The sequence below is a fragment of the Panthera pardus genome, unplaced genomic scaffold (assembly GCF_024362965.1).
Source record: "Panthera pardus isolate Hobbes unplaced genomic scaffold, ASM2436296v1 HiC_scaffold_6, whole genome shotgun sequence".
NCBI lineage: Eukaryota > Metazoa > Chordata > Mammalia > Carnivora > Felidae > Panthera > Panthera pardus.
The window spans coordinates 86,357,033-86,370,752 of NW_026526991.1; the positions used below are offsets into that span (position 1 = coordinate 86,357,033).

At 41.5% G+C, this 13,720-nt stretch overlaps 1 protein-coding gene across 3 annotated transcripts; it reads right to left on the reverse strand.

The window, feature by feature from the left end:
- Positions 1-4,382: 4,382 nt before the first annotated feature.
- Positions 4,383-13,708, reverse strand: SPX (spexin hormone). 3 transcript variants are annotated; one of them, XR_008419535.1, is made up of 6 exons: positions 13,459-13,503; positions 12,975-13,055; positions 12,413-12,804; positions 12,050-12,112; positions 10,950-11,033; positions 4,383-5,721 (listed from the first exon to the last, which is right to left on the reverse strand). XR_008419535.1 is itself a non-coding variant. In XM_053895145.1 (6 exons), exons 1-6 carry the CDS (start codon positions 13,462-13,464, stop codon positions 5,675-5,677), a joined length of 339 nt encoding a protein of 112 aa, XP_053751120.1. In that variant the 5' UTR covers positions 13,465-13,479; the 3' UTR covers positions 4,383-5,674. The 3 variants fall into 3 exon arrangements, 2 of the variants coding, with proteins under 2 accessions (XP_053751120.1, XP_053751119.1); XM_053895145.1 differs by having other exon boundaries at positions 12,747-12,804; positions 13,459-13,479; XM_053895144.1 differs by lacking the exon at positions 4,383-5,721 and adding an exon at positions 9,917-10,451 and having other exon boundaries at positions 12,413-13,055; positions 13,459-13,708.
- Positions 13,709-13,720: the final 12 nt, after the last annotated feature.

The window sequence follows — 13,720 nt, forward strand, 5'->3', positions numbered from 1 at the left end:
TGTGGGGTGTTGTTGTTGTTGTTGTTTTAGGTAGGCTACAAATGTGGGACTTGAATTCACAACCTTGATATCAGGACCTGAGCTGAGATCAAGAGCCAGATGCTTAACCAACTGAGTCACCCAGATGCTCTTAGAAATGTTTTTAAAATGGTTAATGTCAGCAATAAGAATTTTCATTTGCTAGTGTTTATTTTTAAGTGATCATCACCATAATCCTTTGCTTAGTATTTATACAGCTTCCATAACTACCAAACAAGCCTCCCAGTTTCCCCACAAAGGATCCTGATCTCAGCCCTGAATGTCCACTACAAACATATTTTAATTAACTCAGTCTTTAGTGATTATTTCCATGTTTCACATGAGTCAGAACCATGAATTTCTATCTAGCTTTGTAGATAATCAAAATCCATAAGAAAACAAGCTACCTTAATTCCAGATCCTGATACCTATTCGTGCATATTTACAAGGTCACGTCTCAACTTAATGATGGGAAGATGTTACCATCTGTACTATGCCATCTGACTGAAACAATTTTTCTGTTCTTTAAAAGGAAAGCTTTTTCAAAAACTTGGTCAATCAATCAGTCTTCTATAAATGATGAATTGTTAAATCCAAATGAATTAATATGTCAATATCAACATATCAATTAAGCTTTCATTGATGTCTTGTAAATAAGACATTTAATAAGATAACTTGTAGAAAGCACCTACTATGAAATAGTGCCTTGTAAAGGATAACATTTAAAACTGTCTTTTAAAAAATTAGCAAAAAGAAAATATAGAGTCTACTTAATTATAATAAGAACAATGTTTCTAAACACATCCATGATGTGCTTACGGACATTGTTGAGTGATTGTAAACATATCTTTGTTTTACATGTAATTAAACCTAAGAGCTCCTGGGTGGCTGTCCGTTGAGTGTCCAACTCATGGTTTTGGCTCATGTCATGATCTCACGGTTTGTGGGATCGAGGCCTATGTTGGGCTCTGCGCTGAGCACAGAGCTTGTTTAGGATTCTCTTTCTCTCTCTATCTCTGCCCCTCTCCCACTCTGTCTCTTCTGCCCCTCTCCCACTCTCTCTCTCTCAATATAAATTTAAAAACTTTAAAAAAATTATTAAATGTAATTACTTCTAAATAGGCAAAAAAAAGAAAAAAAGAAAAAAAGAAACCACCTTCATTCTTGGATTATTTTTTTTTTTCCCACAACTTGAGTATTGTTACATTTAGATCACAGTGAAAACCTTGGTTGGCATATCAGTTGACCTAGATCTGCAGAGCTTTTAAAAAAGTTTTAGTCTGTTCAGTGTGGGATTGTCGATGGCAACAAGGGAAGAGTAACAACGACCGTGGTGGGTCTGGGTCGAATTGCTCAGGACTAGGGGAAAACTATAATCTAGCTCTCCACTGCTTGCCCCATTGATGAGAACAAAGGCAAGAAAAATGCAGTTTATGTTAAATCTCCTTACAGCCTGCAGCCCACTGATAGATGCAGGACATGACATGCCTCAAGGGGTTCACGGCTGCCTTAATGCCTTAATGTTTATATTTCATTAAAGACTAAAAGCAACCTTATCTTGACAATAGCTAAATCTTCAAGGTCCTGCAAGACCCTGCTTTCAGCATACAAAAATTTCTTGGAAACTTATGTTACCTCTACCCCACCCCCCTCCACAAACCTAAAATATAGAATCAGTCATCCCTTGTATTTGTAGATACAGCTCTTTCTGCCCGCGGGTCCTGTCCCCATGCTATAATAAAATCACCTTTTTGCACCAAAACTATCTCAGAAATTCTTTCTTAGCTGTTCGCTCTCAAACTGAAACTTCAAATCGCATCACTATTGTTAAGAAAAAGTAGATGAATGGTGGATATATGCCATAAATCAGGTCACAATGGAAGATGATTGCAAACTCACCTCATTTAGGGCCCAGGAGAAAGGGAAATAAATTACCTAAAGCCTAATCCTTGAAATATGCCCTGTGCATGCCAAATTAACCCAACATCTGCAGAGCAGTTTGCAAAGGTCTGCACAGGGAGTCAGAAAATAGGAGATGGATTTGTATTATAATGTAGATATTCACTTGCTGAAGTGCCAGAAAGATCTCATGATAAAAAGGGGTTTCAGTGTTACAATAACAATGAAAATATATTCCTAGTAAGGGGGCACAATACATCTATTCAAATGATACCCTTGGTTGGTAACTGGTTAGTCTATTGTTATTGAAAGCATGAGATTTCCTCCGTAAAATAGCTTCTTAATAAAACATTTTAAAATTCAAGTGCTTTTTTTTTTCTGAATGAAAGAATAGTTCTCTGATTAGAAAGGAGTACAAGTGATAGAGCACATGGAAATAAACTGACTTGCAAACACCTATTTTTTTTTAATGTTTATTTATTTGAGCGAGAAGGTGTGCACACACATGCGCGTGCGCACACACACACACACACACACACACACACACACACACACATGAGTGGAGGAGGGGAAGAGAGAGGGAGAGAGACAGAGAGAGAGAGAGGGAGACTCCCAAGCAGGCTCTGTACTGTCAGCACAGAGCCTGACACGGGGCTGGATCCACGACCCTGGGATCATGACTGAACTGAAATCAAGAATCAGACACTTAACTGATGGAGCCACCCAGCGCCCCAGCCAGTGCAAAGCCAGGCATGTTTCTACCCTGGACTCCGTCCTCTATTCAGACAGCTGCTGCCACTGGACTCCATCCCCTTGCTCCAGTCATTTACTGTCCTTTCCCCAAGACTGACAAAGCCAGGTGAAGAGCAACAAATAGGGCTGTTGGTAGGTGACTCTGTTTCTAGCATAGTGCCTTATAAACAGTTGTTGCACAAATGAATGGTCATATTGGGAGAAACAGAAGTGCAAGAAAATGGGTGTTTTTCAAGAATGTATGTCTTCATAAATTGGAGCACAGGAACCATAGAAAATAGTGTCTGCCTGATCAGCCATCAAGACATGTTTCATGCATTGCACCACCCTTCCTTCCATGTCAAGAGTTAGGGTGCACAGAGCTGGTTTTATATATACTGATGAGACTAGAACATGTGACAAGTGCTCTGCTAATAGTTTCCCACAAGGAGGACTCAGGAGAGGAACTGGTCAAGGTACTTGGAGAGGTCCAAAGGGTGAAGATACACTTCTATGGAGACATGTGAGGGATACAAAGAAGAGGTCATATTAGAAATAAACTCTTACTAATGGAATTTATAGTCCAGTAACAGGAAACCAACAGGTGACATCCCCACTTCCCTTTCTCCTGGCACTGAAGCAAAATAATGTAACTTATTTTGATTATCCAATCAAGGTTGATAGGATACAGATGTTTATTTCTCATAACCAGATAAAGGGGAAATGCTAGTTGGAGGCTGGTTTTAACATGCCAGGGCCTCTGCCGTCCCTCTCCTCATGGGATCATTATGGTGCTGTTGGGGGAGAGGAGGCACCCACTGGGGAAACCCAGGGGAAAAAAGAGTAATTGAGAGCCCATGCTGGAGGCCAGATGGCAAAAGGTGAGAAAGGATACAGAAGCAAACAGGGAAGAGCAGTGGACACTGTCCTGTCCAGTGGGAGCTGTCCACCTGAAGGAAGTGGTATTCTAGGACATGGATGTGACTTGCAGGCAGGTATTTCCCAAGTTTAAAATATAAGCCATATAATGTGAACATTTTTTGTTCATTTCAGTTTTGAAAAATATAGAAATAAAGAGAACTGCAAAATATCCCAAGACAGACAGAATGTTATAGCAGCTGGGCAGAGGGGCCTGTATGCAACTACTATGTTAATCAGCACATCTGTATGGCAGAACAACATTCAAGGAATTCAGGCGCCTATAATATACTTAGTATTCTATACAATATTAATAGTATTATAATATAACACTATTATTTTAATAGCTGTTGGTCATTTTGAAAGTTTTTTTTTAATGTTTATTTTTGAGAGAGAGAGAGAGAGAGAGACAGAGCACAAGTGGGGGAGGGGAAGAGAGAGAGGGAGACAGAATCTGAAGCAGGATCCAGGCTCTGAGCTGTCAGCACAGAGTCCAACGTGGGGCTCAAACTCACGGACCACGATATCATGACCTGAGCCAAAGTCAGACACTTAACCAACTGAGCCACCCAGGCACCTCCTGAAAGCTTTTAAAAACTCTGTTTTAGTGTGAAATACTTGAGGTTGTTCTGCTTAGTTGTGGGAAGAATTATTTCACATGATAGGGTTTTAAAATATTCTTGGAATAAGCATGATGTTTAAATAGCCAATATGTATAAGTCTATGTCAGATGAGTAAAATGTCAATATACTGGATACAAGCACTATCTAGAAAATCTACTTTAAAGTCAATTCATAATAAATGACAGGTGCCTATATAATACCACATAGTTTTTTTAATGCTAGCATATTAGTTTTTGCAAGAGATCTGTGTTACATTAACTTGAATATAGTTTCATTATTCAATTATGAAACAAGATACAGACAAATCTTATAAGCAAGGTTTTGACTTCATAACAGTGAAACTGTAATCTCAAGGTACAGATACATTCACATAAAGGTATTCTTTAGCTACTGAATAATGGCTATATATTGATGACAATAAGAATTAACAATGTTTTCCACTTATGACATTTATCAATAATAGCTCTCAATTAATTAGGTCAAAAAATTAACATGGTGATCACATTCCAATTCCAAAAAAATAGGTTATTATGCTAGCTGTGGATATGTGTGTGTGTGTTACTGCATGTGTGTGTTTTTTTCAGACAGTTTTGAACCTAAGTTCAAAGTTTTGAGAAGGACCAGATTAGGCATATCACTCTGTACTGATGTTATCAGGGTGCCTTTATGTAATGTTTTAAGGTAAAATAAAGCCTAGAGCTCTAGTTAATTAGAGTAAGCAGACTCTTTGAATCTGTTTAGCTGTGAAAAATGAGTTACCTCTGAAAAACTGGTTTGTTCCTTTTGTACAATGTACACAGGAACAGAGTGTGTGTCTCCATCTGCTTATTTCCCAGTAACTCCCAGAATTCAGGGAGATCCCCAAATAATACAAAGGGAAGCTCTCCATTGTGGAACCTTCCACCAGCTTCAGAGATCATGCCCTCTTTCAGCAACTACACTGAAGTGTTCTTAGCACAGGGCTTCTTCCCAGTCAACTCCTTCCTCTTCCCTTCTTAATTTATGTCTCCTAGATGAACTATTAAGAGAACACTCTACTCTTTCCCATCCTGCCATGCCTCCCCATCCCCCCACCCATGAAGATGGGAAAAAGGCAGAAAAGGAGAGGGAGATCTGCTGCTGAGTGACAGGACAATGCAAGGGGTAACAGAATGAAAAAAAAAAACAACTGAGAATCACTAGTTCAAGACAGACTCGTTTTAACAAAAAGAAAGCACACTCTAAAGAGTCGCTGGCCTTATGCTTAATTCTAAAGGGGACTAAGACACAAGGTGACCTAAACAGGACCTGAAGCAATGAAAGAAGGTGATGCTCTCAGCTAAGAACTCTACATTACCTTTGTTGCTGGAAAGAATGAAACTGGTTGTGCATGTTCCTAAGATTACAACTGAAGTAAAAAGCCTCCAAAGGCTTTATTTACATGGCTCATGTTTTCAACAAGAATGGAACTGTATTTGAATGTAATTTGGTCTATTTTCCCCAGGTTAGTAGTCTTCTAGGATTCCGGTTTGATCAAAGTTTTCTTCTCCAGCTGTGAGAAAAAAAAATACATAAAATAAACATAATTCTCTGTGTTTTAAAAGGAGAAAAAATAAGATAAAGAGAAATTTAAAAAATAAACATTTAGCCTCCTAGATTATGTTAACTCCTGCAGTTTGCTATGGAGAATCAAAATAAGTGTGTTTTGATCGATTTGGTTTAAAATTTTTTCCCCTCATATCTACACACATAGGGGAACTCACATGTCACATGTCATTCTCTAGAATGAGTGAAACTATAGTATGGTATGTTTGGTAGAAATCTGAAAAGGTCACATATCTTGCTCTAAGTGTGCCACATGTCTAAAATATCCACCATTAGGGATGCCTGGGTGGCTCAGTTGATTAAGCATCCAATTTCAGCTCAGGTCATGATCTCGGGGTCCATGAGTTTGAGCCCCATGTCGGGCTCTGTGCTGGCAGCTCGGAGCCTGGAGCCTGCTTCAGATTCTGTGTCTCCCTCTCTCTCTGGCCCTCCCCTACTTGTGCTCTCTCTCTCTCTCTCTCAAAAATAAATAAACATTAAAAATAAAATAAATAAGATAAAAAATAAAATAAAATATCCACCATTAGAACCATTAAATTGCATCAAGGCGCTGTTTCCCTGTTTCCTATTAACAATGCATCCTACTTGGGAAAGATGACATGGGAATACTTTTGCACATATTCTCTTATTACCTGAGCTATACTAGGCCTGGGGAGGAAATGAAACAAAAAGAGGAGACACTTGTTAGCTGGATGGGATTGCAAAACTTTAGAGCATGAGGTATCACTTCCGGGTCAGGATAGCTAAGAAGTCAGATGATAGCAGGTTCCTGGGACTGTAACAACGGGCAGAAGAGCTAAAACTTACCATGGTGTCAGGACTGGGAGTTGCCAGAGGAAAATGCCTCTCCTAACCTTCCTTAAGATTATTTCTAGATAAAATCACATTCCTTTAGTTAGTTACAATATAATTCAAATGTCTGAGTTACATTTTAACTTGAATGGCTAGCACATTTTAGAATATTACAGATGATGGGCTGCTCTTTAAAGAGAAGGGGGAAAAAAAAACTCTGTAAGAAGTGCATCCTTGTATGTCAGTTACTAAAATAAAAATTAACTATTTAAAATAAGAGTCTACCAAGTAATACTTAGGGATTTTAGAATAAAAATATTAAAGGCACTAGTAACGAATATATCGTATATAAATCCAAAACTTTCCCATCAATTTAAAGTAATAAAATTTTGTTCCCTTATTTCATCATCAGAAACAAGCTACTCTGGAAACTTCAATGACTACAAAATTACATTTATTTTCCAGGGAGCCTGGTGGTTCAGTCGGTTAAGTGTCCAACCCTTGATTTCGGCTCAGGTCATGATCCCAGGGTCATGGGATTGAGCTGCATGTCAGGCTCTGCACTGAGCATGGAGCCTGCTTGGGATTCTCTCTCTCTCTACCCCTCTCCTCCACTCGTGCTCTCTTTCTCTCTAGAATAAAAAATTTTAAGTTATATTTATTTTCCAAAAACGACTTGAAATTGGGACCTATAATCACACACCCTTTCCTAAAGTTTCTAATGAAGATTCTTCTTCCTCTCTTTAATTTTTTTTTAATGTTTATTTATTCTTGAGAGAGAGACACACACACACACAGACAGAGTGTGAGCAGGGGAGGGCCAGAGAGGGAGACACAGAATCCAAAGCAGGCTCCAGGCTCTGAGCTGTCAGCACAGAACCAGATGTCGAACTCATGAACTGTGAGATCCTGACATGAGCCAAAGTCAGATGCTCAACCGACTGAGCCACCCAGGGGCCCCTTTCTTCCCCTCTTTGAAATTACCCCCCCCCCCTTTCATTCTAGCTCACTTTTTATTTATTTATTTTCTTTCTGGCTTCACACATCTTCTCAAAAACCAAATAAAAAACGTCTCCTTCAATCCATCTTCGCCAGCGATCTCCTAACACATTTCAACAATCAGTAAGCATGCCTGCCGAATGTCCAATTTAGTAAAGGTCACCTTGGATACAGCATCCTCTATCCACGATCCAACTACTTCTCACCTTTTCATTGCAAGAGTCCTGAGAGCCAGGACAGCTAGCACTGCTTACTTCTTGTCCCCAGTTCGCACTCAACAAGGTTTCAGAAGGGGCATGGCAGTGGCAAGTAGTATCACTGGGCAGGGGCTGAGCTAAAGTCCTGTGAACTGCTATTCAGTGACCCGTCCTAGCCAACAGGATCTTCCTTTCCATTGATTTCTGTACTCTTACTAACCATTCTGCTCCATGTGATGCTTTAATCACTCCTTTCTTGGAACTCTCCATTCTTGATTTCTGGATATGCTGTTATTCTGGTTCTCCTCTTACATCCCTGCCTTCTCCTTTAAAAGTCCCTTCACTGATATGACTTTCCTCCATTCCCCTTAATCTCTAGGTACTCTCCAAGGCAAATCCTTTATTGTCTGCCCTTCTCCTGTTATATCTGAGGCCTAGAAGAGATTTCCATTTTCATGGTTTCACTCTTTATTAACTGGCTCTGAATTCCAGTCGTTCCCATATCTGACTGACCATCAGAATCATTTGGGGGAACTTTTTAAGGATACAGATTCTGAGGCTTCATTCAAGTTTTACAGAATCAGAATCTCTGGGTCTAAGGCTGAGCCATCTGTATTTTGAGGACTCTCTCCAGTTAACTCCAATGGAACCAGTCCATAGATGGATAATTGAGAACCACTGACCTACACTCCTTTACTCACTGGACTGTCTCTGTCATCTCAAACTGAACTTCCATTATATCCACAGAAATTTTCATTCCTCACCAGCATAACCATTTCAAACTCCCATAATACCACTTCAAAAATGTGCTTGTTCTGGATTCCCTTCTATCCTTTCAGTGAATAGTTATCCCACGTTACTTATTCTTCCTTCCAGGATACCTCAGAGTGGAGCCTCTCTGTCCATTCCTGACTGCTCCACCTCACCTCCTCATTCCTGTGGTTTCCTTTCACTTTCCTTTGCTTCTCCCTGATCCCCATCTGTGGTCTTTCCTGTTCGATACAATGCATTTGAGAGATGGCAAGATATAATGGAGAGAGCAGTGGAGTCACTTGGACCTGAGTTAAAATCCCAACGTGGCTTTTTACCAATTGCATGACTTTAGGAAAGTAAACACACCTCATAAAGGTTCAGTTTTCTCAACTATAAAGGTTAGCATTCATATGTGACACATGGCAGATGTTCCTATATTGTAGATATTGTTACTGTTCTTATTGTTACTCTCTGAAAAATAATCATTGTTTTATTGTTACCCTCTGTGCCATAATCAGATTCATCCTCCTTCACCATGTCATCATTCTGCTGTGAATCCAGAGGACTTCTTACTGATTCTCAAACAAAGACAAATTATCTTCATTCTTCATCTCGCTTCTAGTAAGTACCTGCCATGTAATAGTGGGCAAGCTACTTCATCTTTTTGTGCCTCTATTTCCTCACCTGGAAAGTGTGGATAATAATGCCCTTACCTCCCAGGGTTACTATGAGGGCTAAAAGTATTGACCTATATCATATGCTGAAACAGCACCTGGCCCCCTGTATTATAGTAAGCCCTCAACAACTAGTAGCTCCGGGCAGTAGTAATAATAGCAGTAATGGTCGTCCTAGCTCTAACATAACCACTCCTCCTGCGTTCTGCTATTCCACTGACTGCTCACCCTATCATTTTGCTGCAAAGATTGTTCTCATTCCTGCTTCCCCTTAATCTGCTTTCTTCTCTGCCTGCCAGTTAGCTGGCGCCTAGCAGGCATAAATGCACATTTGCTCAATTAAGTATTATAATCCCCACTACCCATCCACGTTGACCTCGGCCTTGCACTGAGTTCAGAAGACCTCCAATCCCACTCTCTTGCATTTGCTTCTCATCAGTATTTTTTTTTTTTCGCAAGAAAACCATAAGCTTGAAGCTGGAAAATATGTTTTGCTCTTTTTTCCTCCTCATATGGCCCATCCAATACTAGGCACCAAGGATATGTCTTCTCCATTAGCATACGTGTCAGAGCACAAGGCCAGCAGCCTGTGCTTTGATCACCAGACCACTTGCTATATATATATATATATATATATATATATATATATATATATATATTTTTTTTTTTTTTTTAATATTTAAAATTTTAAATTATGTCACAATATGGCATCATTACAATTTTTGAGAGGGAACATTCTAGGTCTGAATAATGCTTTGATGACCTCTATTGTTAATAGTAACTAAAACTATGTACCTTGTTCCAATTAGCTCTCATAGCAACCCTGCACATGGGTATCATTATTCCATTTTTCCAATAATGATACTAAGACTCAGGGTCATCCAGCTAGTAAAGCAGCAGAACAAGGATTTGAACCCAGTCTGTTACATACTCCAAAGCCCTGACTTATCTAGTAGCAAGATGCCTTAATTCAACTAGTGGTTTCAATGTTACATGGACAGAGTGTCTCTATTTTTGAAAAAAATTTTTGAAATGTTTATTTATTTTTGAGAGGCAGAGCACAAACTGGGGAAGGGCAGAGAGAGACACAGAATCTGAAGCTGGCTGAAGGTTTTGAGCTGTCAACACAGTTCGATATGGGGCTGGAACTCACCAGCCGTGAGATCATGACCTGAGCTGAAGTTGGATGCCTAACTGACCAGGACAGTGTGGTCCAGAGTGCCTCTATTTGAAAATTATACCTAATCTTCATATAGAAGCAGCTGTATAGTATAATGAAAATTACACAGGCTTAGAATCTATTAGGATCAGCCATAAGATACTGCTACATATGCAAGTAAAAACTATTTCATTGTCAACAATTTCATTTGGCCCAGTCTTTAATAGTGAGCAATTGGATTTAACATTTTTAAACCTCTTTGGCTTCAGTTTTATTAACTGTATATAATGAGGTTGAACTTTGAGCATTTTTAGTGCTAGAGTTCTAAGTGAAAATAAGGTCACAATAGGCTCTGGTTTATGAAATCAATATGAAATTCCCCAGTGTCCTCGAGGAAATGTTTTCATGTTCTTGGGGACTCACGTTAATGAGAAGTGTGCTAGTGTTTATATAAGAAAGATGTCTGAATTGTTTGTGGAGGGGGGCAACTGTTAATTATATTCAAAAATCTGAACAAAGGCAACTTGGTATTCAACACAGAATCCCAAAAGTGATCAAAGCTTCCCTGTCCCGCAGTTGAAAGCAGTCACTATATTTGTACCTTCTTGTGGTCTCTGCAAGGAAGCCAGTAGCAGAGCTGCTGTCTCTGGAAGAGTTAGTAGTTGGGGATTTGGGCTTCGTCTTTCTGGAGAAATAGAAGTGTATACACATTCTTATTAGCATTTAAATATTCCTGTAGTAGATAAACCCTATTCTGATATACTATAAATAGAAAAACCCTTATAAAATAGGTTTTTGATGCCTTAGCCAAGGATGCCCCTTCCACAGAGGACTGATTTTTATGAATTGAAGCATTTCACACTTCCCTTGGACGTTACTTACAATTGGTTTTGCTGTGTATTACATATATGGAAAGGTATTTAAATATACTGCAGACAATGCCATGAAAGGAGGGTGGATTAGGATAAAGGACCCTGAGTAACTTTTCCCTTCAGAGCTTAACATGGGACGTCTGGGCAGAAACATCTGGATGGGATGGATCCTCCTTGGAGTCTCGACTACTTCCTCTCTCATTCGTTCAGAGCAGTTTGAAATAATAATCTATATTCTTGGCCACACATAAGGAAAATAACAGTCCCTGGCCCTACTCTTAATGGCCTCTGCCTATGAACTATTTCCGGTTTTAAGCTGCTTTAGAGCCCTTTCTAGTAATTTATAGGAGCGTATATTTGTCCGGGAAAATCACTACTTTAATAACAAGAACATTGAAGAGGAAACCGTGTAAAGGTCTTGCCAAAAACGGGGAGGTACATTTAGGGGCAGTTGCACAGTTCTCACTCCTCCTCCTCCTTGACTCCTCGAACGTGAAGCCCAGGCCTGGCCTGTCTCTGGATGACGCCCCCCCCCCCCCCCCCCCCCCGCCCCGGGACCTCTGCACACCCGTCGGCCAGAGGGCGGTCGGAGCAGACGAGGCCCAGTTCAGCTTCGGGAGCGTCAGCCCCAGCCTCAGCCGCGCACCAGTGCGCGGTGCCCTGGCTGCCAGCTTGGACTCAGCCTTGGCTGGCTCTCCCCCAGGGTGGCCCCGGAGCCACGTCCCTCCCGGAGCGGAGCCGCAGTTGTTCGGCGCCTGGCCGAGCGCGCCCTGCCCGCTGAGTCCTGCTGCCAGTCTCCGGACCGCCCCCCTCTCCTTGGCTCACTCACCCGGTGGTGGCCGGTCCGAGAGGTCCTTCTTCCGACTCTGGTCCGAGATGAAGCGGCGCCCCTCTGCAAAGGCGAGACGCGGGGCTGAGCTGGCCCGCTAAACACTCAACAATCGCGGTTAAAATGGGCTCCGCGCCGCGGGTCCCCAGGTCAGGAGGGGTGGGTCCGCGGCGGCGGCCTGGGTCCGCGCGGGACAGCCGGTTTTCGGGCGCTGGTCGCGCACCCCCGGACTGCACCGAGCGCCCTTTACCAGCGCCCCGCCCCTGCGCTGCCCGCCCCCAGACGAGCCCTGCCCCCACGCCTGTCTGCGCCGAGCCGGGACCGGCCCGAGCACTTCCTGCACCTGCTGCACCCAGCCGGTACCTGCCCGCGCCCGGCCCGCCGCGGCGCATGGGCTTTGGAGCGGTCGGTCGGGTTCACTAGCCCGTGGGGTGTTTCCCAGGCCAGTCTGCAGTCTTCCTGTGCGGCAAGAGCCAGCAACCCTCCAGTTGAGGATGGAGAATTTCTAATAATCAGGGAGTCTTTTTCTTCCGTTGCCACACCCCCCCCCACCCCCACTCTGTCCTGCAGGATGACCTCGGCTATTAAGGGAACACACTCGATATTATTTTCTCCCCACGCGTCTATCCCATGGATTCTTACACCCCTAAAGATCTTCCTTTATTGCTGTAGGGAGAGCAAAGTATTTGGAACGTACGTGCACCCTTCAGATAGAGCATAGATTGGGGAGTCCAGTTCCTTCTCTCAAAGAGTCCCTACAACCCAGGTAGAAGAGAAAAGCGGTTAATAACACAATGTAGCCCAGTCCTCTATTAGCAAAAAGAAAGAAAGAGGGGGAGGGAGGGAGGGAGAAGAGAAAAAAGAACAGAAAAGAAGGAAGGGAGGGAAAGAACATCCAGGAGCCCCGGTTTTTGCGTTTGATTACCTGTGGCGCGCTACTGGAATCTCCTATGAAAGAAAACACTAGAAAAAGAGCCAAGGTTGTTGCCACCAGACTTCTGAGTCCCTACAAGAAAAGATCAAAGAAAGTAGTTTCTGTGCCTATAGGATCTTCTACTCCATTACACCCGAACAATTACAAACCTCTTACTTTTCGACGTGCTCTATTTTTGATAATTATTTTTAATAACACTTAGCATGTGGGGGAGAGGGTGATTCCCTAGTCTACCTTGTAATTAATCTGCAAGGGAGTTCTCTTTGTAAGAAAAAGTAGAAATATGTTATTTCCATTAATTCACTCAAATGACTGATTTTTTTGAAGTAAAATCAAATGATTTTGATATTTTAAGGCATATTGTTTAAATATCCGTTAGCCTATAAAATGCTTATTAAAGATAAAATGGGTAAGAAACTATAAAGCGTTTCATAAAATAGCTTAAAAGTCTCAAGTAAGTAAAACTTCTACTTACCTTCATGTTCTGCTCCTTTCCAGAACCTGAGGTAACTACAACTTTGCCTGTCAGTTTTCTAATCTTGTTCTGAGAGTGGGGCTTTTAAATCTTAGTGTCTAGGACCCCTCCGGATCTTCAGTAGAGTTAGGGAGTCCATAGGGACTTCTTGTCAGTATTCAAGATTGAGAGGATCTGATGATTTTTCCAGGGAGATTCATTTGCAGGAAGTAGAGAAATGATTGATGAGTGGGCATCACTTATTTAGATACTGACCACATCA